The sequence below is a fragment of the Pelophylax lessonae genome (genome assembly GCF_965119305.1).
Source record: "Pelophylax lessonae genome assembly, chromosome: 4".
Taxonomy (NCBI): Eukaryota; Metazoa; Chordata; class Amphibia; order Anura; family Ranidae; genus Pelophylax; species Pelophylax lessonae.
In genome coordinates, this window is record NC_138771.1 from 43098673 (window position 1) to 43125805 (window position 27133).

The 27133-nt window shown below is 43.0% G+C and overlaps 1 protein-coding gene and 1 long non-coding RNA gene across 6 annotated transcripts in view; one reads left to right on the forward strand and one right to left on the reverse strand.

Moving 5' to 3' along the window:
• AKAP13 (A-kinase anchoring protein 13) overlaps nucleotides 1–27133 on the forward strand; it is a 526300-nt gene that overhangs the window by 224694 nt on the left and 274473 nt on the right. For all 5 annotated transcript variants that reach the window (XM_082254313.1, XM_082254314.1, XM_082254315.1 and 2 more), the window contains one exon: nucleotides 4804–5094. In XM_082254313.1, coding sequence (XP_082110439.1) covers nucleotides 4804–5094 — 291 coding nt within the window. The remainder of the gene's footprint in view (nucleotides 1–4803; nucleotides 5095–27133) is intronic.
• LOC309553304 lies at nucleotides 2142–2889 on the reverse strand. The gene is made up of 2 exons (XR_014225156.1): nucleotides 2647–2889; nucleotides 2142–2595 (listed from the first exon to the last, which is right to left on the reverse strand). It is a non-coding gene; the product is annotated as an uncharacterized lncRNA (long non-coding RNA).

Genomic DNA, 27133 nt, shown 5'->3' on the forward strand with positions numbered 1-27133 from the left:
ACAAACTCTGGATATGACGCTGAGCACATGTGCTTAACTTCTTTAGATGTCCATGGCGAGGCCTGTTCTGAGTGGAAACTGTCCAGTTAAACCACTGTATGGTCTTGGCCACCGTGCTTCAGCTCAGTTTCAGGGTCTTGACAAACTTCTTATAGCCTAGGCCATCTTTATGTTGAGCAAAAAAATCTTTTTTTCAGATCCTTAAAGAGTCCTTTGCCATGAGGTGCCATATTTAACTTCCAGTGACCAATATGAGAAGAGTGAGAGCGATAACACCAAATTTAAGACACCTCCTCCCCAGTCGCTGTATATATGTGTATATATATATATATATATATATTATATTATATATTGCTCAAAAAATGTAAAGGAACACTTTTCAGAGTATAGCATAAAGTCATTTAAACTCCTGTAATATTGATTTGGTCAGAGAGTAGCAGAGGGGGTCGTTAATCAGTTTGAGCCAGGTTGCTCCTCAGTCTGTTTAGGAGCTCAGTGATGCCCTGGTCCAGATCTGGGAGGAAATACCTCAGGACACCATCCGCCATCTCATTGGGAGCATGCTCCGATGTTGTTGGGCATGCATAAAAGCATGTGGGGGCCATACAAACTGAGTACCATTCTGAGTTGCTGGAATGAAATTTCAGTAAAATGGACTAGCCTGCTGCATCATTTTTTCACTTTGATTTTCGGGGTGTCTTTGAATTCAGCCCTCTGTAGGTTGATAATCTTAATTTCCATCAAACGAATCTGTCATCCTTTCGTTCTGAACACATTACCCAGTCCATATCAGTATAGATATCCAGCGTAAGATTTTTCCCCATTTGAGATCTGATGAGTTTTCAAAGTGTACCTTTAATTTTTTTTGAGGTGTGTGTGTATATACACACACACCACATTGATGCAGTAATTTCTGCTAAAGGAGCCCCGACCAAGTATTGAGTGCATACTATACTGTACATGGACATACTTTTCAGTTAGCCAACATTTCTGTATAAAAAAATCCTTTTTTTATTGGTCTTATGTAATCTAATTTTCTGAGATACTGATTTTTGGGGTGTCGCTGGCTGTAAGCCATAGTCCTCAAAATTAAAAGAAAGAAATGCTTTAAATATATCATTGTGTAACAGCTCTTTCACTTTTTGAATAGAATTACTGAAATCATTTTTGATATTCAAATTTTTTGAGATACGCCTGTACAAGTAAAACTTGTGTAGGAGGATTTATTTTATCTCTGTGTCAACGAAGGTTGTTCACTTCCCTGGGTATAGGAAAGGGTTTGCAACCACTTTAAAGTTCAGACAACAGTGAAAGGAAATGACCATGCCACCTGCTGGCTGAATATGCATTTTTATTTTGGTTCTGAAGATAATTACAGGTACTTGTATAGTACCGTCAATTTACACAGCATTAATCTATATACAGGTGTGCTCATAAGTTTTACATACCCTGGCAGAATTGATGATTTCTTGGCCATTTTTCCGAGAATATGAATGATAGCACAAAAACTTTTCTTTCACTCATTAGTGTTTGGCTGAAGCCATTTCTTATCAATCAAGTGTTTACTCTTTTTAAATCACAATGACAACAAACTACCCAAATGACCCTGATCAAAAGTTTACATCCCCTGGTGATTTTGGCCTGATAACATGCACACAAGTTGACACAAAGGGGTTTAAATGGCTATTAAAGGTAACCATCCTCACCTGTGATCTGTTTGCTTGTAATTAGTGTGTGTGTATGAAAGGTCAATGAGTTTCTGGACTCCTGACAGACCCTTGCATCTTTCATCCAGAGCTGCACTGACGTTTCTGGATCCTGAGTCATGGGGGAAGCAAAAGAATTGTCAAAGGATCTGCGGGAAAAGGTAGTTGAACTATATAAAACCGGAAAGGGCAATAAAAAGATATCCAAGGAATTGAGAATGCCAATCAGCAGTGTTAAAACTCTAATCAGGAAGTGGAAAATGAGGGGTTCTGTTGAAACCAAACCACGGTCAGGTAGACCAACTAAAATTTCAGCCATAACTGCAAGGAAAATGGTTCAGGATGCAAAAAAAAACCCACAAATATCTTCAGGTGAAATACAGGACTCTCTGAAAACATGTGGTGTGGCTGTTTCAAGATGCACAATAAGGAGGCACTTGAAGAAAGATGGGCTGCATGGTCGAGTTGCCAGAAGAAAGCCATTACTACGCAAATGCCACAAAGTATCCCGCTTACAATACGCAAAACAGCACAGAGACAAGCCTCAAACCTTCTGCCACAAAGTTATTTGGAGTGATGAGACCAAAATTTTGCTTTTTGGCCACAACCATAAACGCTACATTTGGAGAGGAGTCAACAAGGCCTATGATGAAAGGTACACCATTCCTACTGTGAAACAATGGAGGTGGATTGCTGATGTTTTGGGGATGTGAGCTACAAAGGCACAGGAAATTTGGTCAGAATTGATGGCAATATGAATGCAGTATGTTATCAAAAAATACTGGAGGAAAATTTGCATTCATCAGCCCGGAAGCTGCGCATGGGACGTACTTGGACATTCCAACATGACAATGATCCTAAACACAAGGCCAAGTTGACCGGTCATTGGCTACAGCAGAATAAAGTGAAGGTTCTGGAGTGCCCATCTCAGTGTCCTGACCTCAATATCATTGAGCCACTCTGGGGAGATCTCAAATGTGCCGTTAATGCAAGACAGCCCAAGAATTTAAAGGAACTGGAGGCTTTTTGCCAGGATGAATGGGCAGCTTTACCATCTGAGAAGATAAAGAGCCTCATCCACAAATACCACAAAAGACTTCAAGCGGTCATTGATGCTAAAGGGGGCAATACACGGTATTAAGAACTGGGGTATGTAAACTTTTGATCAGGGTCATTTGGGTAGTTTCTGTTATTATGATTTAAAGAGTAAACACAGTTGATAATAAATGGCTTGTATGTATGTATGTATGTATGTGTGTGTGTGTGTGTGTGTGTGTGTGTGTGTGTGTGTGTGTGTGTGCATATATGTGTGTGTGTGTATGTGTGTGTGTGTGTGTGCATATATATATATATATATATATATATATATATAAATTGTACATTCACATCAGTCCAATTAACCTACCAGCACCTGGAGGAAACCAACCCAGGCACAGGGAGAACATGCAAACTCCAGGCAGGTAGTGTCGTGGTTGGGATTTGAACAGATAACACTAGTGATGCTAGGCAGAAGTGCTAACCACTTAGTCACTGTGCTGCCCTTATAATAAATATACCGTATATACTCGAGTATAAGCCGAGTTTTTCCAGCATGTTTTTTCATGCTGAAAATGCCCCCCTCAGCTTATACTCGAGTCACTGGCTTCAGTGTCTTTTTAAAAATGGCGCCGCTCGGCGCCGACGTGTCACTGCCAAACGTGTTCGGGCTTTCCCGAGCATCGGTGGTGCATTTGCGGTTACGTACTGGCGCGTGTTTGCCCCATTTTTAAATTGAAGACGCCTCACCGACAGGTAGGTGAGACTCCTCCGCAGCCCCTGCATTTCCTCATGCAGTGCTGCGGGCATGGTACAGGGCATTCTCCTGTACCATGCCCGCAGCACTGCATCTCCTGTGCCATGCCTGTACATACTGTGCCATGCCTGTACATACTGTGCCATGCCTGTACCTACTGTGCCATGCCTGTACCTACTGTGCCATGCCTGTACCTACTGTGCCATGCCTGTACCTACTGTGCCATGCCTGTACCTACTGTGCCATGCCTGTACCTACTGTGCCATGCCTGTACTTACTGTGCCATGCCTATACCATCACCTGTGCTATGCCTATACCATCACCTGTGGTATGCCTATACCAACTCCTGTACCATGACCTGTGACATGCCTGTACCATGACCTGTGACATGCCTGTACCATGCCCTTACCATGACCTGTGCAATGCCTATACTATGACCTGCGCCATCTCCTGTACCATGCCCGCAGCCCCTGTTTTGTGTCTCGTGGTGGTCCAGTAGCTGCTGCATTTCCCACCCTAGGCTTATACTTGAGTCAATAAGTTTTCCCACTTTTTTGTGGTAAAATTAGGGGTCTCGGCTTATATTCGGGTCGACTTATACTCGAGTATATACGGTAATAACATTATATATATATATATATATATATGAATCGCTATACATTGTAAAGTTCCATATAGTTTGTTTTTAACTAAATTGGCATTTTGTATGATGTATCATAGTATTAAAATAGTTTCCTAATGTGGTATGTTCATGCTCTACAGGGGCTACAAAAAAAGAAAGCTGAAAGGTTTACCATATTAAAATCCTCAGAAAAATTAATCGAATCATCTAACAGACTACTCCATCTGATGTACAGACCTAACACGTTTCACACGGTCAGGGGCTTACTGAAATGGCAGTCTATGAGCTCCTGACAAAGTGAAATGCGTTACAGTTCTGTGCATTAGATGGAGTAATCTTTTTGTTTGATTATTCAATAAATTGTTTTGAGGCTTTTAATATGGTAAACCATTCCTCATTGCTCCTTTGTAGAGACTGTGCTAGTGCCTGAGGACTATAATAACCACCACCAATTTTCTATGGGATCTAATGCCTGTCCTTTGTTTACTGTGCTATGTTCATAGTTTTGTAGCCTGCAGTATGTCAACTTCTTCAACCTATTTGAAAGGGCACCATTTTTATTTGTTTAATGAATGAAAATAGTGAATAACTGCCAGGAATAATGAGAATTGGAAGATTGCTCCATTTATACCATGTAGGTTGAATCCTCATTGACTGTTAACCGTTTATTTATTTTCTTTCAGCTCACGGCTGTTGTGAGATTGTTACTGTCTCGCTGTGTGTATCCAAGAAAGGCTCGGTGGTTGTGTTGGGAGAGGAGAGATTTGAATTCACCCATGATGAAGCATACGATTCTGCTCAGTTTCTAGTGGCCAATGCCACCAATCAGCAGGCCCTGAACTTCGCTCGGTTCCTGATCAGCGCACAGCCACGTCTAGGGGATGTGACCATTTTGGATAAAAAGATCACGTTGGCTTTTCAGCATCTTCAGTTGCCCATTGGATGGAATGTTCTTGGGGAAAACCCTTTAACAGGTGAAGGTTCTCAATACAAAACAAAATATTGAGCCAATACTGGCATGTTTCTCTCATAGCAGTGCGTTTTTTCTGTACATGCTGAAAGATTGAACTCGCAGTACTCATGATATTTGATCAATGTTGTGTCCATTTTATTTAACCGGTAGACTAGTTAGACTTTTATGCATGGTACATATGCCTGAAAAACGTCATCATTGTACACAGGATGTGTGTAGCACTCTGCCCAGCTTCTGGAACCCCCCTTCCAAGTATACTATAATTGTCAGCTGTAATTAGTCAAAGCCGGCATTAACTATTTGCCGCTTGTGCTATAGCCGAAAGGGGAATACAGAATGGGTTTAAAATGCCAGGAGGGCATAAATTGACGTCTTTCCGTTCTCGTGCTGCTTGCGTGTCCCCTTGGGACTGACTGATCACAGCCAATTACAACAGGCCCTTTACCACGTGATCAGCCGTCAGCCATGATCATGGAAGTTAACAGAAGCCGGCTGTCTGCTTTTTTTTCCTCCCCCCACGCTGTCATCATGAAAAAAAGAGGGAAGCCATTAACCGTCTTCTGTTAGAGGGACATCGGACCCACACAGTGCACATCAGTGCTGCTAATCGGTGCCCTGCAGTGCTGCTAATAAGTGCTGCCAATCAGTGCCTCATCATCAGTGTCACTTTTCAGTGCTGCCTACCAGTGCCCATCAGTGTTACACACCAGTGTAGTCTCATCAGTGCCCATCAGTGCAGCCTATCTGTGACCATCAGTGCCACCTCATCAGTGCACATCAGTGAAGAAGAAAAATTACCTGTTTGCGAAATTTTAAAACATAAGAAAATTGTTTTTTTTTTTTTTTTTCCCCCCAAAATTTTTGATCTTTTTTTGTGTAGCAAAAAATTAAAAAACCAGTGATGATTAAATACCACCATAAAGAAAGCTCTATTTATGTGAAAAATAAAAATTTTATGTAGGTAAAGTGTTGCATGACCATGAAATTGTCATTCAAAATGTGAAGGTGCTGAAAGCTGAAAATTGTAAGTAAGAGTAAACAAGTGGTTAAAGTATACTCAGAGAAGAAGTTGGTAGCTGTCAAAAAAGCAGTCAATGTATGACAAAATCATTGCTGAACAAACTGGTCTATAGCAGAAATGTAAAAATTGCTCTGGTCCATAGGGAGGTGAATAGGTGTGACAGGTTAAGTTATTAGAGGTTTTGTAAGTCAGTTTACCAATCGTGATAGTGTGCAGGTGCAAGTAGGTCCACTTGTCCTCCAATATCTCTTGGTGGCTGTAGCAGTGAGATCTGCTGCCATAGTTGCAGTTTTTCCACTGGTATGGGGGTTGCGTACATTCCTTCTCTGCTAGGAGTGTTTCCCCTGCTGCTCATGCATGAATCATTTTGAGAGTACAGCTGTAAAATATGACACCTTTCTTCTAGGTTTGTGTAAGGCTGGCCATACATGAATTTTTTTTTTCATTAAATAAGAGCTATTGTATTTGGCCGGTGGGGAGCCGTCCTTGCTGGCAGAATACAATGATCAGTGTTGCTGGCTTTAGCCGGCGGCACTGTTAATTTGGGTATCGATAGATCAACTCGTGTACAACCAGCTAGCCCATACATGATTCGAAATTCCGCCAGCCTCTGCTGAACCGGACGAATTCCAATCCATGTATGGCTGACCTAAGAAGACAGAAATTTAATGCAACATCCTAAGAGAACGAATGAATACATATTATTATTTTAGATTTATTTGTTTTATTCAGGATTAGAGCGATGCACTAGTCTTTGACTCTTGGATAGTCAGCCGATTCTTTTTAGCATTACCTTTTTTCATAAACCACACAGAGCCCCGAATACTGACAGGCGATCTTGCTTTTTTTTTTTTTGTATCCCCTGAAAAGCAGGGAAAAAAACTGCAAGATCACTTAGTAACAGCAACACATTACACAGGTACACATTTAACCCCTTGACCACCCCTAAATGTTAACACCTTCCCAGCCAGTGTCAGTGTTAGTATAGTGACTGTGTATATAGTATTATCACTGATCACTTTATTAAGCCTTGTACACACTACTATTTTTTTTTTTTTTTTCTTTGCTGAAACCAAACTGACAGCTCAGCTCAGAGTTGCTGTACTAACAGCCCAATATTAGTACAGTGATCTCCCCTGCTGTGCTATTGTATTCTGACTGCTTGCGGTGTCCTTATGAGGATTAACTGCGTTAAAGGTGGACTGTCCCACCTGTAGTGGACTTGTCAGTTTCTAGGTTAAATAAAGCTACCCTGATTCCGGTTAAGGAGTCCTTGGCCTTTTAAATATCCAGCTGATAGGAGGGCGGTGGTTCTGGCCCACCATATGTTCATTGTGGCTGGTTCGGCACTTAGGCCGGTATTTACTATTGCCCTGGTGTAGCAAGGTCTGACTGAGTAGGCTAAACTTTTTCGCCGGGACCTGGGGGGGAAAACAGCTACCCCCTGTCCTATGGAGCTGGCGGATCATTTGGTCATGGGGCTACAGTTTATCTGTGATGCCTCTTTGGATGCGGCTCCTTTGATTTCTAGGCTGTCTGTACCAGCAGTGGTCCTTTGGCATATTATCTGGCTGAAATACTGGTCTGCGGACTAGACTCCCAAGGGGTGGTTGTCCTGATTTCAGGTCGTTTTCAGGGGTTTTTACTCAAACCTCTTTACAGTTCCCAGGAAGGAAGGCAAAGTACGTCCAATTCTGGGCCTCAAGGTGCTACTGCTTGTGCGAGCACAGAATTTCTGCGTTGAGTCCATTCACGTGGTCTCTCGTCCCTATTTCTTCTCGCTTCTATCAATATCAATCTAATATGTGCCGGTCACCAACGCTTCCTCCCCTTTGCCGTGGGCAAGGAGCATTGTCGGTTTGTGGCGTAGACCTTTGGTCTCGCCTCAACTCCTCTGGTCTTCACAAAAGTCTTGGCCCTGGTGCTACCATTGTTTGTTTCAGCGGGGGATTGCGGTACGGCAGTACCTGGACGATTATCTTCAGCAAGCGGAGTCCCCAACTGTTCTGATGTACAACTGGGGATTGGTCTGCAAACTCTGAGGGAGTTCAGCTGGATTCTGAACCTTCAGGAGTCTGCTTTGGTTCTGTCCACCTGGACTACCTGGGTCTGACTCTGCACTCAGCAATTCAGCTTCTGTTGTTCAGCAAACAGTCATCCCTCCAGGCTTGCATGCAGGTGCTGGACCTGATGGTGTCCACCTTTGAGGCGGTCCGTTTGCACTGTTCCACACCAGATTTGTCCGTGTGGGGAGGCATCCTCAGCACAGATGTGCTCAGGGGGTCTGGACTCTGGCCAGACTGCCGATTTAATTTTCTGGAAATCCGAGCGATCAGCCTTTGTCTGGCTCACTGGACAATTCGTCTTCAGGGGTGTCCGGTACCAATTCATTTGGACAATGCTACAGCCGTGGTCTATGTCAATCACCAAGGGGGCACATGTAGTGTCTTGGTGGCTTGGTAAGTAGCTGGCATTCTAAGGTTGGTTGACCAATTTGTTCCAGCCCTCTCAAATTTCTGCCACGACTCCTGTGCAGGATCAAAGCAGAAGGGATTCCGTTTAGACTGACCTTGCCGGTCTTGGTACGCCGATCGGGTATGGCTGGTTGCCACTGCTCCTTAGGGGACTTCTTCTCAGGGAGGATCTGCTGTCCCAAGGACCGATCTTCCATTCTGCTTTACAGTCACTGGCTTTGACGGCTTGTCTGTTGAACGCCAGGTGCTGAAGGATGGAGGTTTGTCTGACTCCGATTCCTACACTGTTGAAAGCTAGGAAATCTACTTCTGCAAAAATCTACCATCGTACATGGAAGACGTACTTTGCGTGGTGTGAGTTTCTTGGGGTTCATCCTCGCTCCTTCTTGGTGGATCGGATCTTAACCTTCCTTCAATGGGGGGGTTGAACAGAAATTGGCCTTGAGTACCATCAAGGGCCAGGTATCGGGTTTGGCGGTCTTTTTCCAACAACCTTTGGCCTTACACTACTTGGTGCGTACCTTTCTTCAGGGTGTCCGACATTTGGTTCCTTTAGTGCGGGCTACGTTGCTGCCCTGGGATCTTTAATGTGGTTCTTTCTGCTCTTCAGAAGCCTCCCTTTGAAAATATTCGGGAGGTTTCCCTGCTTGCAATGCCCCAGAAGGTGGCCTTTTTTGGTGGCTATCACCTCTGCATGCAGGGTGCCGGAACTGGCGGCGTTATCCTGTCGTTCACCTTATTGGTGATTCAAAAAGATAAGGTGGTGCTTCGCCCCTGTCTGTCATTCCTTCCTAAGGTGGTCTCTTGACTGTCATTTGAAAGAAGACATTTTGTTGCCTTCCCTGTGTCCAAGGCAAAACATCCAAAAGAAATTGCTGTGCATTCCTTGGAAGTGGTCTGGCAATTACGGTGTACCTGGCAGCTACAGAGTTTTTTAGGAAGTCAGACTCTCTATTTGTGCTCACGGACAGACTTCACAAAGGGTTGTCCACTTCTTCTGTGACTTTTCCAGATGGATCAGACAGACGGTGGTTCAGGCCTATTGCATCAGGGGTCGGGTTCCTCCTCTCCTTGTCAAGGAGCACTCTACTAGGGCGCGCAGTGTCTCTTGGTCTTCCGTCTTTAAGTGTCAGTGATGCAGGTTTTCAAGGCCGCACCTGGTCGTCGGTGCACACTTTTACAAAATGTCTATAAAGTGGATGTGTTAGCATCTGCGGATGCTTCTTTTGGCCGCAAGGTTTTCTTGGCTGCTGTTTAGAGTACCTGGTCATCTTTGAGGTTGTATTGTTTTTCTGGTTAGCTCCAGTTGTTTATGGTTGAGCTCCATGTTACCTGGTTGGCTGTGGTTAGCCTTGGGAATTTCTTTCTGCCTTTTTCCCACCCCTCATGTTTAACACTGCTTTGGGACATCCCAATGCTTAAGAATCAGGCGCTGTGTCCGTCAATGAAGGAAAGACAAAATGGGATTTTTGACTTACCCTAAAATCCATTTCTCTGATGATCATTGATGGACACAGCACACACCCCTCTGTGGTGTTGACTTTCTTCTGACACTGCTTGTAACAAAACTGAGTGCCAATAGCTGAGAGTGGGTATATACCCCCTGGGACTGCCCATAGACGTAGTCAAGCTTTTTCCTGCCTTGTGTGCCACTCCTGTAGGGGGCAGTATAACCCAATGGTTAAGAAGAATCAGGTGCTGTGTCCGTCAATGAACATCAGAGAAATGGATTTTACAGTAAGTCAAAAATCCATTTTTTTTTTTTTTTAACTTCTATCATTAAAAAATTAAAAACCCAGTGGTGATTAGCACAGTGCTAATGCAAAAATAGCAATAGCAAAAAATGCCCTGGTCATAAAAGGGGTAAAAATCTTCAGTAGGTCAAGTGGATAACAAATTAACATGTTAACGAATATAGCCAGTCATCTGAAATAACTTCCAAAAATACGAATTGATTTGGAACAACGCATATACTAAACAAATTCCGAAAATTAATCATTCTGAACATAATGAATAAGTCGAAACAAAATAATTTACCTGATAAATCCAAAACAAAACCGATTTTGTTTTCGTTGTGCACGTCTCTAGGCATGGGCGCATTGCTATGCACATTATTATATTACAAATGGTTGATTACAGTGTTTGGATGGAGTTTACAATATCTAAATTTAATGTATACATTATGAAAAAAAAAAATAAAATCATTGTTATAATTGCTGTTTTTTATTTTGTTTCCCCCCCTTGTCACTGTGAAGGTAACTAGCTCATAGATTATTTAAAGCCAAGAATTTTGTCACCACATACCTACTGTATGCTACAATGTGAGTTTACTCAAGCGTGTCAATTCCCACATACCATCACTCTAAGTCACATTGCTTACAGCGTTCACAGGGTCATACAATGAATCTGTGCTGTAAGCGCTGTGATATATTGTGGGAACTCCTTGGTGGTGACTGCTGAGTCAGGGACCTGCAGGTTCCAGTGTCAGCTACAGATTACGCCAGGTGTGAGCACAGGATTAAGGGGCCACACTGATGGCTTACTTCTGTATAAGGTGTGACAACTGCATTATTGACTGGCGGTAAACGGCGGCTGCAGTTTGAGGGGGGTCACATGTCAGGATTAAGGAGTTAGCAGATACTACAGTATATACTATATTATGAGAAGCAGATATTAACAGCAGCCATTTGAACTGTTTTTTGCATTTCTCCAATTTCCATTCTTTGTCTACAAAAAGTTAATTGCATGCCGTTACTGGTGTTCAACAACTCCCCATGGAGTTGTCATTAGAGCATAACTTGTGATGGCGACATAACTTTTGAGAGAACCTGACCTTGTACATGGGTGGAAAATTTCTTATAATTAGTCTTGACTGCTGAGAAACAAAGGTGTACGACTTATATTGAACCGTTCATTGTTTGGCCTCATGCACACTGGACGTTACAAAAAAGCCAGTATCGTTTGTTGTAAAAAGCTGTAGCTGTAGGATGAGTTTTTCAGCATTTTTGAAGTAGCGTTTTTCATTGTTTTTAGCTTTTTTTTTTAACAAAATTATACTCTCACGAAAACGTATGGCTCAAAAACGCTAAAATAAATGCCAAATAGCCGCGTTTTTTAGAGTTAGAGCGTTTTTACAGCGGAAAAACTCTTTTAAAACTTACTAGTTTTTTTTCCAACCAGAAAACACCCCTGCCAAAAATTTTTGATAACTGCCTGTGTGTGCATGGAGACATAGGATAACATGCTGGAGAGTTTATTGGCTGCAAAAAAAAAAAGGCGTGAAGCCAAAAACAGCTGCTGTAAAAACGTCCCGTGTGCATGAGGCCTTTGTGTGCAGCCTTGCCTTTAACCACTTGACCTCTGGACGATTTACCCCCTTCATGCCTTGGCCTTTTTGTTTGGGATACGGCACTGCGTAACTTTTAACTGGCAATTGCGCTGTCCCCAAATAAAATGTATGTCCTTTTTCCCCCACAAATAGAGCTTTCTTTTGGTGTTATTTGATCACCTGTGTGTTAATTTTTTTTGCGCTATAAAAAAGACACTCAATTCTGCAAAAAAAAAAAATATTTTTTACTTTCTGCTATAAAACCTATCCAATAGAAAAATTTAATTTCGTCAAAAATTTAGGCCAATATGTATTCTGCTTCATATTTTTGGTAAGTATGCAGCCCTCCCTCTACATCTGTTCAAAGTAAAGAATCTACATAGGTTACATTACAGCTTCAGAAGGTAGAAGGTGGGGATCTGTCACACATTGCACAGCATACAGCAGTGTTCAGTGTTGTCACATGAAAAGATATAATCATTTACAAAAAATAATTTTTGTAAATGATTTATTATATCTTTTCGTGTGATATCACTGAAGAAATGACACTTTGCTGCAATGTAAAGTAGTGAGTGTACAGCTTGTATAACAGTGTAAATTTGCTGTTCCCTCAAAATACCTCAACACACAGCCATTAATGTCTAAACCTCTGGCAACAAAATTTAGTACAAGTCTAAGTCAAAAATGTCCAAATTGGGCCTAAAGTGTCAATATTTTTTGTGGCCACCGTTATTTTCCAGCACTGCCTTAACCCTCTTGGGCATGGAGTTCACCAGAGCTACACAGGTTGCTACTGGAGCCCTCTTCCACTCCTCCATGAGGACATCACTAAGATGGTGGAGGTTGGAGACCTTGCGCTCCTCCACCTTCCGTTTCAGGATACCCCACAAGATGCTCAATAGGGTTTAGGTCTGGAGACATGCTTGGCTAGTCCATCACCTTTACACTCAGCTTCTTTAGCAAGGCAGTAGTCATCTTGGAGGCGTGTTTGGGGTTATCATGTAGGAATACTGCCCTGCGGCCCAGTCTCCGAAGAGAGGGGATCATGCTCTGCTTTAGTATGTCACAGTACATGTTGGCATTCATGGTTCCCTCAATGAACTGTAGCTCCCCAGTGTCGGCAGCACTTATGCAGCCCCAGACCATGACAATCCCACCACCATGCTTGATTGTAGGTAAGACATACTTGTTTTTATACTCCTCACCTGGTTGCCGCCACACACACTTCACACCATGTGAACCGAATAAGTTTATCTTGGTCTCATCAGACCACAGGACATGGTTCCAGTATTCCATGTCCTTAGTCTGCTTGTCTTCAGCAAACTTGTTTGTAGGTTTTCTTGTGCATCATCTTTAGAAGAGGCTTCCTTCTGGGACAACAGCCATGCAGACCAATTTGATGCAGTGTGCGGTGTATGGTCTGGGCACTGACAGGCTGACCCCCCACCCCTTGAACCTCTGCAGCAATGCTGGCAGCACTCATACATCTATTTCCTAAAGCCAATCTCTGGATATGACGCTGAGCATGTGCACTCAATTTTTTTGGTCAACCATGGCGAGGCCTGTTCTGAGTGAACCATGGCATGGTCTTGGCCACCATGCTGCAGCTCGATTTCAGGATCTTGGCAATCTTCTTATAGCTTAGATCATCTTTATGAAGAGCAATAATTATTTTTTTCAGATCCTCAGAGTTCTTTGCCATGAGGTGCCATGTTGAACTTCCAGTGACCAGTATGAGAGAGTGAGAGCGATAACACCAAATTAAACCTGCTTCCCATTCACACCTGAGACCTTATAACATTACGAGTCAGATGACACTGGGGAGGCAAAATGGCTAGTTGGGCCCAATTTGGATATTTTCACTTAGGGGTCTACTCACTTTTGTTGCCAGCGGTTTAGACAATAATGGCTGTGTTTTGAGTTATTTTGAGGGGACAGCAAATTTACACTGTTATACAAGCTGTACACTCACTACTTTACATTGTAGCAAAGTGTCATTTATTCACTGTTGTCACATAAAAAAATATAATAAAATATTTACAAAAATGTGAGAGGTGTACTCATTTTTGTGAGATACTGTATCTTGGAATAGTGACTGAACTGATGATGCCTGTGTGAAAGGGCTCCAAAGCACCATGTTTACTGGGCATTTAGCCCAGTGCATGGGGTTCAGATGTTTAACTGTGGTTGGACACGGCTGGAAGGTGCACTTGGTGGTATGAATTTTTAGGGCAGAATGCTCTCAGGGACGAAGGCCTACAATGCAAGAAGTCTGTGTTTCAGGCATCGCCCCCTGGATGTATACTGCCCTAAATGTTTGTACAACTAAGTGAATAGCAGCACTAGGGTCATTGGTTTAAACCCCAACCACACCACTACCTGCATGGAGATTCCAATATCTCCCTGTTCCTGTGGGGGTTTTCGCCCACACTCCAAAGACATGCTCGTAGGTTAAATGGCTCATATCTAAATTTGCCCTCGTATGTGTATGTATGAATGGGTGTTGAGGACCTTAGATTGTGAGCTCCTTGAGGGCAATGACTAATGTGATTGTATAATATGTAAAGCAATGTGAAAATTTATGGCACTTAATAAGTACCTCTAAAAATGAAATACAATAAGTGCACAGTCCAGCCGCAGCAGCTGTCAGACACTCAGTTTGACAGGCTGCTGGCAGTAGTGCTGAAAAGTACACCTATGCCTTCTGCCCACAGTTAAATTACTCCCCTGAAACAAAATGAGGAGACATTATTTTTTCCCCCTGTTGTTGGGAGCTTTTACTCCCAATAGCCACAGTCCAGCCCACCCGAAAGTCTGAAGGACAGTAAACTGGACCTTTTGTTTAGAAAGTTTGGAGACCTTTGTCCTACAGCAGTGGTCTCCAAACTGCGGCCCTGTACTTGCCTTTACCCAGCCCTTGGGGCGCTATCCCTCTATTTTGCCAACTGACAACGATAGCAACGATGGGGCACTGTTCCTCCACCTAATACAAAATGTGATGTTTACTCCCACTGATGCCAGTAAAATATCCACTCCCAGGAAAATATCCACTCCCACTGGCCAAGGTCAGCGCCCTCCCCACTAAAGTCTAAAGGACCAAAAACTGGCCCTTTGTTTAGAAAGTTTGGAGACCCCTGTTTCAGTTGTTTCTGATAGCCAGGGCTCCCTTTCTTTAAAGGAGTTGTATGGTCACAGCATACACTTTCATTTTAGAATCTCAACATTGTAATAGCAATACGGCTTACTGAAAAATCGCCTTTCATATTGAGTGCTGCCTTTATGCTGACCCATTCTTTCCACAACATCTCAGGATCTATGCATGCTTTGCAGCTTCTCCTCTGCTGTTTACCTTCTTTTTGAAAGGACTACATACCCCATGGTACCGTGCTGCCTGCAAACAGTGATTCCTGGACTGACTCAGCCAGCCTGAAACTCCTCCTCTCAGCACCTCTGTAGGCCAGAAGACAAGCTCTGTGAAATGTGTGACACAGCAGTGCCTACTCACAAGGCATAGTGAATATGTATTACAAAATTCAAAGGAAGTAAACATGTGGGGTTCCTCGCTAAATAAGTTTACAAACTTCAAGATCAATCGTAGTTTAAGAAGTAAATTAGAAATAATTTATATACAATGTGGAAATGAGGATATGATTTTACTTTTTGATACTCTTTAGGGTCAGCAGGCCTTAATTTTTTGTCCTCTGTTGGCAATTTATCAAAAGGACGCGGTATGAATCCTTAAGCTGCTAATGCTTGACAAGATCTCAGGAATCTCTCACAGTCTTCAGGAGTCATTCTTCAGCCTCGGATATGCTGCATGTAAGCAGGTGTTTTAGCTAACTGACAGGTTAAACAGTTGTTAACCCCAGTGATCACGCCAATGGGTTTTACTGTTGCATAATAAATCCTGATAACTCCAGTAGGTTCCGCAGCTGGGGAAATGTCCTTATTCAAGGAAGCCGGAGCGAAGTTGCTAGACGCCTGTCAAGACTGCTCCAATGAATTTGTTAATCTTTGTTGAATAAGGTTAATGGTTACCAGTGTTCACTGGGCATCTTCTGGCTGTGGCCACTGAATGCATTTTTTTGTACCACTTCAGTTCGGGCCAATTCTGACATTTCTCTTCTACCTGAAAAAAAAAAACATATATTATTATTTTTTTTTTTAACTAGAAAACTACTTAGAACCCCCAAGCATTATTATATAAATATTTTAATCGGAGGCCCTAGAGAATAAAATGGTCGGTGTTGCATATTTTTGGGTCACACTGTATTTGCACAGCGGTTTGTCTGCGATTTGTCAAGCACCAGTTTTTTAAATGAAAAGATACACTTCAATTAATTCTATATATAATACCCAATTGTTTGGTAAAATATAAAAGATGATGTTATGCCAAGTAAATAGATGCAAAACATGTCATACTTTAAAATTGCGTCCGCCCGTGGAACAGTGCCAAACTTCGGTACCTAAAAATCTTCATAAGTGACACGAAGTGATTAAAGTGATAAAAGCTACATTTACATAGAAAAGCCACATGGGGGGATGCGCAGTGCCATTTGACCTCCAAATATGGTATGCATTATGGCATCCAAAGAGTTCAACTGTGGTCTCCTCTGACCAGACTATACTCTCCCATTATTTTACAGGCTTGTCTAAATGTTAAGCAACAAACTTTAAATGAGCTTCAATGTGCTTTTTCTTCAGCAATGAAGTCTTGTGTGGTGAGCGTGCATACAGACCATGACGGTTGAGTGCATTGCTTATGGTTTTCTTTAAAAAAAAATGTACCTGCTATTTCCAAGTCTTTCTGGAGCTCTCCACAAGTGCTCCTTGGCTTTTGGACAACTCTTCTAATTTCACAAAACTTTAATTTTCACTCCTCTGTCAGAAATCTTGCGAGGAGCACATGGTTCTGGCCGGTTTATGGTCAAATGATGATCTTTCCATTTCTGGATTATGGCCCCAACAGTACTCGCATTCAAGAGTTTAGCAATCCTTGTATAATCAATGCCATCAGTATGTTAGGCAACAATAGGGTTGCAAAGGTCTTGAGAGAGATCTTTGCTTTTACCCATCTTGAGATGTTTCTTGTGTGACACCTTGGTAATGAGACATCTTTTTATAGGCTATCAGTTGAAATTATACCAGCTGATATTATTTTGCACTGACAAGGGGCAGGATTGGTTTCTAATTACTGATAGATTTCAGCTGGTGTCTTGGCTTCCCATGCCTTTTTGCACCTCCCTTTTCCATACCTTTTCCCAGTGTCATTCCATTTTCTGACTTATTTCTAAACGTATTTGTTTTGGTTCTTCGTATGTATGGATTGTTACCGATGTGGCAAAAAGTACATGTCAATAGCACCTTTACAAATATATTTACCTAGAAAAACGGTGACGTCTTCAATACTTATTTTACCCACTGTATGTATGCGGGACCAATGCATGCATACGCATTTGCGTGTGAGCATTTTATTTCAATTTATTTATTTAATTTTTTTTTCACTGTGTAATTTTGTTATGAACAACATCCCTTCTGATGGCATCGGCTGTGACAGGTCCTCTATTACACCCCAAATGTCTCCTCTGGCCTCCAAAGCATCAAGTCATACCAACATCGGTTTGATTTAATGCTTTCCCAACCTGGTAACGGCTTGACATGAGACCAAAACTGAAAGTGACCAATCATCGCTTCCAGTTTCTGATGTCACACAGCGGGAGGAACAACATCCGTTCTCGCTGTGTCATAAAAACTGGATGCCGCCTTCTCTTGTGACAATAACACTTAAAAGTGGGTGGGATGTATGAGGCAGCAAGTGGACATGTTGTCCCTGAAGTTGATGTATTGAAATCAGAAAAAGTGTGAGGTTTTGCTCGATTTTGTCAAATTGTAAGTGCTAGATGACTGGGTCAGAGCAACTCCAAAAGTGCACCTCTTGTGGGATGTTTCCAGTCTGCAAATGTCAGGACTGACCTATAGTGGTCCAAGAAAACAAAAAAAAATGGCCAGCCGTTGAGAGTCTTGGACAGCCAAGGTTCATGATACACCTGGGGAGTGAATGCTGGCTGGAGAAGCTACTGTAGATAAAATTGCTATAAAAATGTTTATGCTACTTCCAATAGAATGGTATCAGAACACACAGTGCTGTGTAGCCTCAGACTGGTCAGGGTGTCCATACTGACCCATGTCCACAGTCAAATGTGCCTACAATGGGCATGTGAGCATCAGAACTGGACCACGGGGCGATGAAAGAAGGTGACCTGGTCTGATGAATTATATAGATGGGCAGGTGGGTGTGTATCGCTGACCTGGGGAAGAGATGGCACCAGGATGTACTATGGAGGAAGATGAGCCGGCAGAGGCAGTGTGATGTTTTGTCTAGTGGAGTCCATGCTTCGATGGGTCAAGGCTGTTTTTGTGGCAAAAGGAAGACCTACTTAACCGCTTCACACTGAACGTATGCAGATATGCGGCCCCACTAGACTGGGCTTATTTGTGTATCTCGCTTTGTGCTGCGAGCGTGCACAGCATGTTCCCAGCACAGAGACTGGGTCTCACGGAAAGCCCCGAGTGCCCATACTAACGATCGGGACCCGGATCTCCCGTATCCAGGTCACTTTATCACTGATAGCCTCTGATTGGCTATCACAGTGAAGCCCGCCCCCGTGTTTTCTTTCTCAGTGAATAGAGGAGAGAGATACTTAGTGTCTCTCTCTCTCTGTTCTTTAGTGGAAGGTTATGGTAGTAGCAAAAAAAATATACAGCTAAATTTAAATGTAGCTGGGATCGGACTAATAAAATATATACTTATCATTGCTGTTGGAGTTATCTGTGCGCCCCTTTAAGACTGTTTTCAGGAGACGATCGGCCTCTCACAGGAAGTGGAAGAACTGGGTTGTGGGAGATGTAGTTCTGAATTAATAGCAGACCATTATCTGGACAACTGTGGGAACTGTCCTCCCAGGGAGCAACGGGGAAGCAAAGGATCATGGGAGAGACTATAAACCTTTCTGCTCCACTTCTTGAATGCTCTCTTGCTTCTGGGACTCAGTGAGTGTGGATCGACCTGTGGTGTGTGAGGGACTGGCTGCCGCTGCGGCCTAGTGCACGAGGCCTAATCTGCGAGCAGGGCTCATCCTCAGTGGAGCGGATGCTGACAGCTATACTGTGGATGCTGTCACAGTGTAGCTTAAGAGGAACCTGGGGGTGAAGGCCAGAAGGACAGCCTGAGGAAGCAGAGTATTGCTTGTTCCCAACGCCGGAGCATGGGAAAGCGCATCACCTATCCTATAGGACCCTCATGGACGGACAAACAAGAGAGAGAGGGTGCCTGTGTTGAGTTTTGACCGCAAGTATAACATTTTCCATTCACACACTGACTGCAGACAGCAGAGTAAGACACTATTGTAAATGGCTGGTTATCAGTGACTGTCATCTCTGTGATTACTCTGTCCAGCTGTTGGAATTTTCCATTCGATTTTAGCCACCTGTTTTTTTTTTCTGAAACATATCTGTTATTGTTGCCTGGGATAGTGATGTTTCACCTTGTGATTCATTTTGTTTTTTCTGTACTGCATGATACAATTCAACATGATAAACTCTTAGATGGGCCCAAAGATTTGACGTATTTTTGGTTTTTGCAGTTATTGATCCCATGCTTACATTGCTTGTGCACGTGTTGCTCACTGCTGCTGCTTTTCCTGGAGATGGAGATGAGAAATAGTCCCAGACCACACTTTTAATTTTTCTATCTGCATCCATTTCCATTGAAATTTGAAAGACACTACTGAAATTGAATATAGGCTTTAAAAAAAAAAAAAAAAGCTGGCTGGCACCCTGTGGTGATGAGTGGCTGGCTGGCACCCTGTGGTGATGAGTGGCTGGCTGGCACCCTTGTGTGGGTGGCTGGCTGGCACCCTTTGGTGGGTGGCTGGCTGGCACCCTTTGGTGGGTGGCCCTTCGGTGGGTGGTTGGCTGGCACCCTTCGATGGGTGGCTGGCTGGCTGGCACCCTTTGGTGGGTGGCTGGCTGGCACACTGTGGTGGGTGGGTGGGTGGCTGGCTGACACCCTTTGGTAGGTGGCTGGCTGGTACAGTCCCAGGGCCTGTGGCTGGCTGGTACAGTCCCAGGGCCTGTGGCTGGCTGGTACAGGCCTGTGGGTTTGGGGGTGGCTGGCTGGCACCGGGCAGCTGTGGGTGTATGTGGCCGCGGCGGTTGTGTTAAACACACTGTGCGCTGGCACTGTAGTGTACACTCACTGTCCCCACTCCAGACGAGGCTGAGGGAGGCGGCTTAAGAAGGCAGAAGCTGTCCCAGTGCGCGGAGGCACGTGGCGCAACATAACGCGATGACATCACGACAATATCGGTAACCGCCGGGGCCGATTCTGACATATCGGGGAAAGTGTATATTGGCCTTGCCGATAATCGGTTAATCCCTACTACATAGTGAAAAAAAAAATATTTTATTTTGGGCCGGTTTTACTTTGACAATAAAAAACAAAATAAAAATCAGGCGATATCCATTACCATTTACCACCAAAAGAAAGCCCAATTTATCCTGAAAAAACAAGGTGTAATCCACCTGGAAGTTGTGGCGGTATAGAAGTTATGAAATTGTGTATGGGCATTTAGTCCCCGTTCACACTAAGGCGACCTGTGAGGCGACCTGGTCGCCTCACAGGTCGCCGTAGGTCGCCTTCCATAGGGAAGCTGCGGACCCGTTCTAATAGGAGCGACACAAGTCGCTCCGACTTAGAAAAAGGGTCCGGAGCTTCTTTGGGGCGACTCGGAGGCGACCGCCATAGACTTCAATGTTATGAAGTCCGTGGCGGCCGCTCCGAGGTCGCGGCGCGCTGCTCGCACCGTGACCTCGGGAGGTCGCCTCCCCAAGTCGGATCGCCCCAGTGTGAACGGGGCCTTAGATTTGTTTTACTCTTAGACGCGATTGGGTTAATATTAGGTGGATGGTCATAATGTTACTGCTGATCAGTGTATATTAGTTTGTGTTGCTGTGCTTACTACAACATGTGGAAACAAGATTTGTATCACTTCCGTTTACAGAACTATAACTGTAAAAGTCTGTAGTCTTTTTTTTTTTTTTGTAGAGCTAGGTTTTACCACGGTGGTTGTTTTATATACAGATCACCAATGTTTGTGCACGGTTTGCAAATCCAATTTTTTTTTTCTTTTTGTTTTAATTACACTGAGCTGGCCCAGTGAGTCAAATAATTCATTCTGTTTCATATGGTTTCATTGACCTGCACTAAACTGAAATCCAGCGGGTGGTTCTGTCACCAGATGCTGCATGCACGTTTCGTCAGTTTACACCAGCTCAGCTGTCTAAACAGCTTGGGCTTCCATCTTTATAATCTCCTTGAACTTCACATGTGTGGGGCTGCTGCACATCCTGCAGCTTTAGACACACAAGGACTTTTAAAACAAGCAATGTAACAATGTGCAGCAGTCTGTATTTACACTATTTTCAGAGAAAGGTAGAAGGAATAAAATTGTCTTCTCTGCTGTATGTTCTAGACACTGCGCCTTTCTGCGGGAGCTCCCTTTATATTTGTTTGCACAGGCACTGCAGGTTATGTCGCATGCTACCGGGGAGGTCATGTCAGATTTGTTAAAGTGACATGTAAAAACATCAAGTCTGTTTTATTATTATTTAAAGAATTGTATTTTTTTTTTTTTGTCACGCAGAGCTAAGTAAATCCAACATTAGCCAAAATTGTGATATGGCACTGCGTTAATTTAACTGACAATTTCGCAGTCGTGCAAAGTTGTGCCCAAATAAAATTGATGTCCCCCCCCAGAAATAGAGCTTTCTTTCTTTTGGAGGAATTTGATCACCTCTTCGGCTTTTATTTTTTGCGCTATTAAAAAAAAAAAAAAAAAAAAAAAGTCTAAATTTTGAAAAAAAAAACAATGTTTTTTACTTCTATAAAACCTATCCAATAAAAAAAAAATGTAAAAAATCTAATTTCTTCATAAATGTAGGCCAATATGTATTCTACACAGTGATCAGTGCTAAAAGATATATGCACTGTTACTATACTAATGACACTGGCAGGAAAGGGGTTAACATCACGGGCGATCTAAGGGTTAAATGTTTTCCCTGGGAGTGCTTTCCTCCTGTGTGGGAGGGGCTCTTACTGGGGGGGGGGGAGACAAAGATCTGTGTTTTTTCTTAGCAGGAACACAAGATCTCTGTCTTCCTCCCTGTCAGGACGGCGATCTGCCTTGTTTACGTAGGCAGACCGCTGTTCTGTGTCGATCGCTGGTGGACGGCAAACATTAGGTCCACTAGACCCACTGATTGGCTCCACCTCTAGCCAATCAGTGCATGCGTGCAGCCTGAAGCCCCTGCAGGGGAGCCGACTTGCCACAGTAACGGTGTTAATTTTGGCAGCAAATTTCAATTTAGTTTTAGTCTTAGTCTTAGGACTAAAATGGCATTTTAGTTTTAGTCCCATTTTAGTCTTCTGCAAGTGTTTTAGTCGTATTTAGTCGACTAAAACGTCCTACATTTTAGTCGACTAAAATGTCCTACATTTTAGTCGACTAAAACTCATTTTAGTCATCTATAATCGAATGGGTGTAGTTCAGTTGTAATTTGTAATGCATTATTTAAGCATTTCTCTACAATTTCCAAACTCATTATATACTACTGCTGGTCCTGGAGTGAAACATCGAATATGTTATTATTTATGGTGGTATTAAACTTTCAGCATGCACCAGTGTTAATTTTGGCAGCAAATTTCGATTTAGTTTTAGTTATAGTCTTTTGACTAAAATGCCATTTTAGTTTTAGTCGTATTTTAGTCATCTGAATTGTTTTAGTCATATTTTAGTCAACTAGAATTGTGTTAATTTAGTCGACGAAAACATTTTAGTCGGTTTTAGTCAACGAAATTAACACTGCACAGTAAAAGTACGTTAGGCGGTCGGCAAGTGGTCAAAAGTGGAACTTCCGCTTTAAGTGGTCCCAGGTACCTAGCGGGGAAGTGGTTAAAGTGATTGTAAATGATCACCTTGTAAAACAACCCATTCCATTTAAAATAGAAATGAAATACATTATAAATACTTTTTTTTTTTTTTTTTTTTTAGAAGTGTTCACATTCCCTCTGTTTTCAGCTGCTTAAGAGCTTGGGGGGGGGGGGGGGAAGAAGCAGCAGCACACTGAGCTTCTCAGTGAATAGCTGTCCAGCGTGGGGTGTCAGGGCAAGTCTGATCATTGAAGGAGACCACACGGAATTACCAGCATAGCTGGAGAACTGACCGCGCTGTGCTCTCCTGCTTAGTGTGGTCAGTTTTTTTTATAGAAAAGCAGAGGGACTGGCAGGAACACCAGGGATTTCACATAAAGGAATCAATGCAAAAAGAACAGGATACTTTCTCATACAAGTACATGGAGCAGCAGGTACATATCGGGAATATGACGTGTTGGGGTAACAAATTGATTGAAAACCCTCACGTATACGCTGTGAAGTAACAAGCCTCATATGATACACAAAAATGAAACAAGCCCTCCTGCATGAGTTGTACTTGTTTATCTACAGCCATCTCTTCTCTACAGCCGCTCAAAGTCCAGGATTTTATCAGCTCTGAAAAGCAGCGGGCGGGGAACTGAAGTCTCTCAATGAAGATCTCACTGAGGGAAGCTCTGAGCCCAGATTGAAGGCTGAGGCTGTGAAACAGTGCCTTCCTCACTTTATTTTCTCTTGGTGTCAGGCAACCTATCAGAAGTGACCTGTGCTGGAATGAGGCAGCAGACAGAAATTACAAAATTTTATTTTATAGCGTAAATTTTATTTATTTAGCACAGCAACCACTGCTGCAGCGCATTTTTTTTTGAGCTTTTTTGTGTTTTTAAGTGGAGTGTTTTTGGAGCGGCACCATTCATTTGAATGGGTCTCCCTCTGCTCCAAAAACATTACAAAGAAGCACATGTACCAAATTTCAGCACAAAGCCAAGAGCGCTTGAAGTTGCGATCTTTGCTGCGATTATAGCGCATTTTGTCGCTCAACATTTGCAGCAAAATTGCACTGAGTTTAGGGTGCCATTAAGTAATAACGGCATCACAAATACATCTTCCGTTTTGCTATGATTCTGCCTGCGATTCAGATCACCTAGATGTGAACGGAGCCTAAGAAGTAAGAGCATTGCAAACGCGTCCCACATTTTGCTGCAATTCTGGGAGCGTGGACAGAATCTCAGTGATTCCATCTGCGATTCAAATCGTCTAGCTGTGAATAGAGCCTTAAAAAAAAGGAAAACTAGTGCGGCACCAAATTTAAATATATTGGTAAAGTGCAGATTAATGTAAGTAGACTGGCAATGTAAGTTCTGTTCCCTGTGTTAATCTGCCTACAGACTTCAGATAAAAACTGAAGATAATTTGATAAGAGAGAGACGTTCAGTATTCAATGCGTTTCAGGGCCCGAAAAATTCCCCCTTCATCTGCGCTTGCATAATGAAACAGAAACGTCTATTAGTCTCTATTTAAAACAACAAAAAACCTCCTGATGGTGCTGGTGTCAGAGTTTGTAGTTGCCATTACAATTTGTTCTACAAAACATTCAGCCCTGGTTCACACTGAACACGAGTTTGAAATCGTGCGAGTTCAGCTGAACTTTCAAACCCCGCATTTCAGTGCAAGTTCAGGGGCGATTTGAATGACATCTGTGGGGGTTCATGCACAGATGTCTATTGAAATCGCCCCCAAAGTCGCCAAAGGACAGTGCCGTTGCCGGCAATAGGCTGCGATTTGACATGTCAAATAGCGCTGATGTGACCGTGGGCTCACACTTGCATTAGGCATATGTACAGTGCATTGCGAAAGTATTCGGCCCCCTTGAACTTTTCGTCCTTTTGCCACATTTCAGGCTTCAAACCTAAAGATATAAAACTGTAAATTTTTGTGAAGAATCAACAACAAGTGGGACACAATCATGAAGTGGAATGAAATTTATTGGATATTTCAAACTTTAACAAATAAAAAACTGAAAAATTGGGCCTAGGGAGACCTTTTCTGACCTTCCCGTTGCCTACCTACCCTACCCATCTGATTGACTTTCCCCTCTGAGAACGTTTGTGTAGGGAATGTCAGCCAAAGTTGGAGAAGGTCTACAGGCATTTGGTCTTTCCACAATTAGTCTATAAACATCTGGATCCGACAAATGTTTTATTTTGCCTGTAGATGCCGATACCAATCAGATTGCCGATGGGGACGTGGCATGCTTCAGTAGGAAGAGAGTGGGGAGTTCACAAGACACTCTGGCAGAGCTTGGTGCTGTATTTAAATTTTTAGATGGAAGCCAGCTTGTGTTTTAGCTTCACTGATCCTTTTTAATGTACACTCACATTCTGTAGTTCATTGTAATGCTGAGGATGTGGAATGTGGGCCTTATGACTCATTATATCCAGCCAGCTGTTAAATGGAGAACGGCTATAGAACTGGCTTTCTTTCAAAATACACAGGTGATCTGAAGGAAGGAAAATCCTAAAACGTATTTCTTTCTTTGTTGTTCCAAAGCTCCCGGTTATATGGCCATCTCCTCTGTTTCCTATTTTATGAAAGGTCTTCTGAATTGTTTAACCCGTTCTCATTAAAATGCATCTCTGGCCATGAAAGCATATTTCCAAAAACTGCGGAAATGTGAGATTTTTAGAATTGATAATTTCACAAAATAAATCATTGAGGGCTGTTGACTGTATTAATAATTGGAGCTTTGGTTGCATAATGTATAGAGTCATTTTGTTATCAGCACTAGTGGGCAAATGCCATTGGTAAAATTGTGAATGTAATAAAAGTTTACTAACAATATATATTCTTTATACTATCTTCTCTTTACTGGCAACTCTTAAAATTGTACTGGATTTAAATAGCAGCAAGAGTTTGCAAAGCGCTTTAAAATATAAAGGGAGACAGTAGAGTAACAATACAATAGAAGAGGGTTAAGAGGGGCCCTGCTCCTCAGAGCTTACAATCTACTAGGGAGAGGCAAGTGGTACAAAAGGTAATAAGAGATGAGCTGCTGGAGGAATTAAAAGTTCAACTCTTAGGTGGAGGTGGTATAGGTGTCCACGAACAGATGAGTTTTCACGGAAGCTAAAATGCATGCTGGCTTCCATCTAAAACTCTTCCATTTTTTTTTTTTTTATTATAATGGTCCATTGCAGGCTTTAAAAGTTCACTGAAAAAAGTGTTTCCCACAATCTCCCTGTGTTCTTAATGCGGCTTGAGTGCTCAGTACCATCATATGTTTAGCTAAGGCAGGGCTGCAGGGAATTTCCCTTGGATGATGGAATCACATTTTGGCAAAATGTCTTGGGAGGTCTGAGCTGGTTGTTGAAATAATAAGCAGGGTCTTACAATTTCACCACAGCCATTGGTGCTATAAGATAACTTCCTGGAAGTATAGCGCATTGAAAATGATGGCAGCCTGATTGTTCAGAATATTGGATGCTAATCTTTAATTCTTGCTGTGTATGCCCTAGACCAGGGATTGCAAAACCTTTTAAGCAAAAGAGCCAGTTATTGTACTTTAGACTCTAGGGGGGCCAGACTGTGAATAGTGCCTTTTACCAGTGCAAGGGGAACAGTGCCCCAAGGGCTGAATAAAGGCAAGAAAAGGGCTGCAGTTTCGATACCACTGCCCTAGACCTGTGGTACTATACCTTCTGTAAAACCAAGGCCTGGTAAATTCTTTCAAAAAGATCCATGCCCCAACATTAAAAAAAAAAAAAATGTATACTCATTGATTCTAATTTTATATAGAGTAGGGATAGACCAATTATCGGCAAGGCCGATATATCGGTGGCCGACATGCACTTTCCCTGATGTATCGGCCCGGAACTGGCCGACATTGCCGATTTATTTTTGTGACGTCATTCTGCCTTCTTAGGCCGCCTCCCTCACCTTGGACAGCCTTGTCTGGGGTTGGGACTAGTCTCGTGGGAGTGTATCACAGCCGTACACCCACCCACAGCAGCCCGGCCGCCCTGTGCCAGCGAGCCAGCCAGCCACCCACAGGCCCTGTGCCACCCAGCTACCCACAGGCCCTGTACCAGCCAGCCACCCACAGGCCCTGTACCAGCCAGCCACCCACAGGCCCTGTACCAGCCAGCCACCCACCCACAGGCCCTGTACCAGCCAGCCACCCACCCACAGGCCCTGTACCAGCCAGCCACCCACCCACAGGCCCTGTAC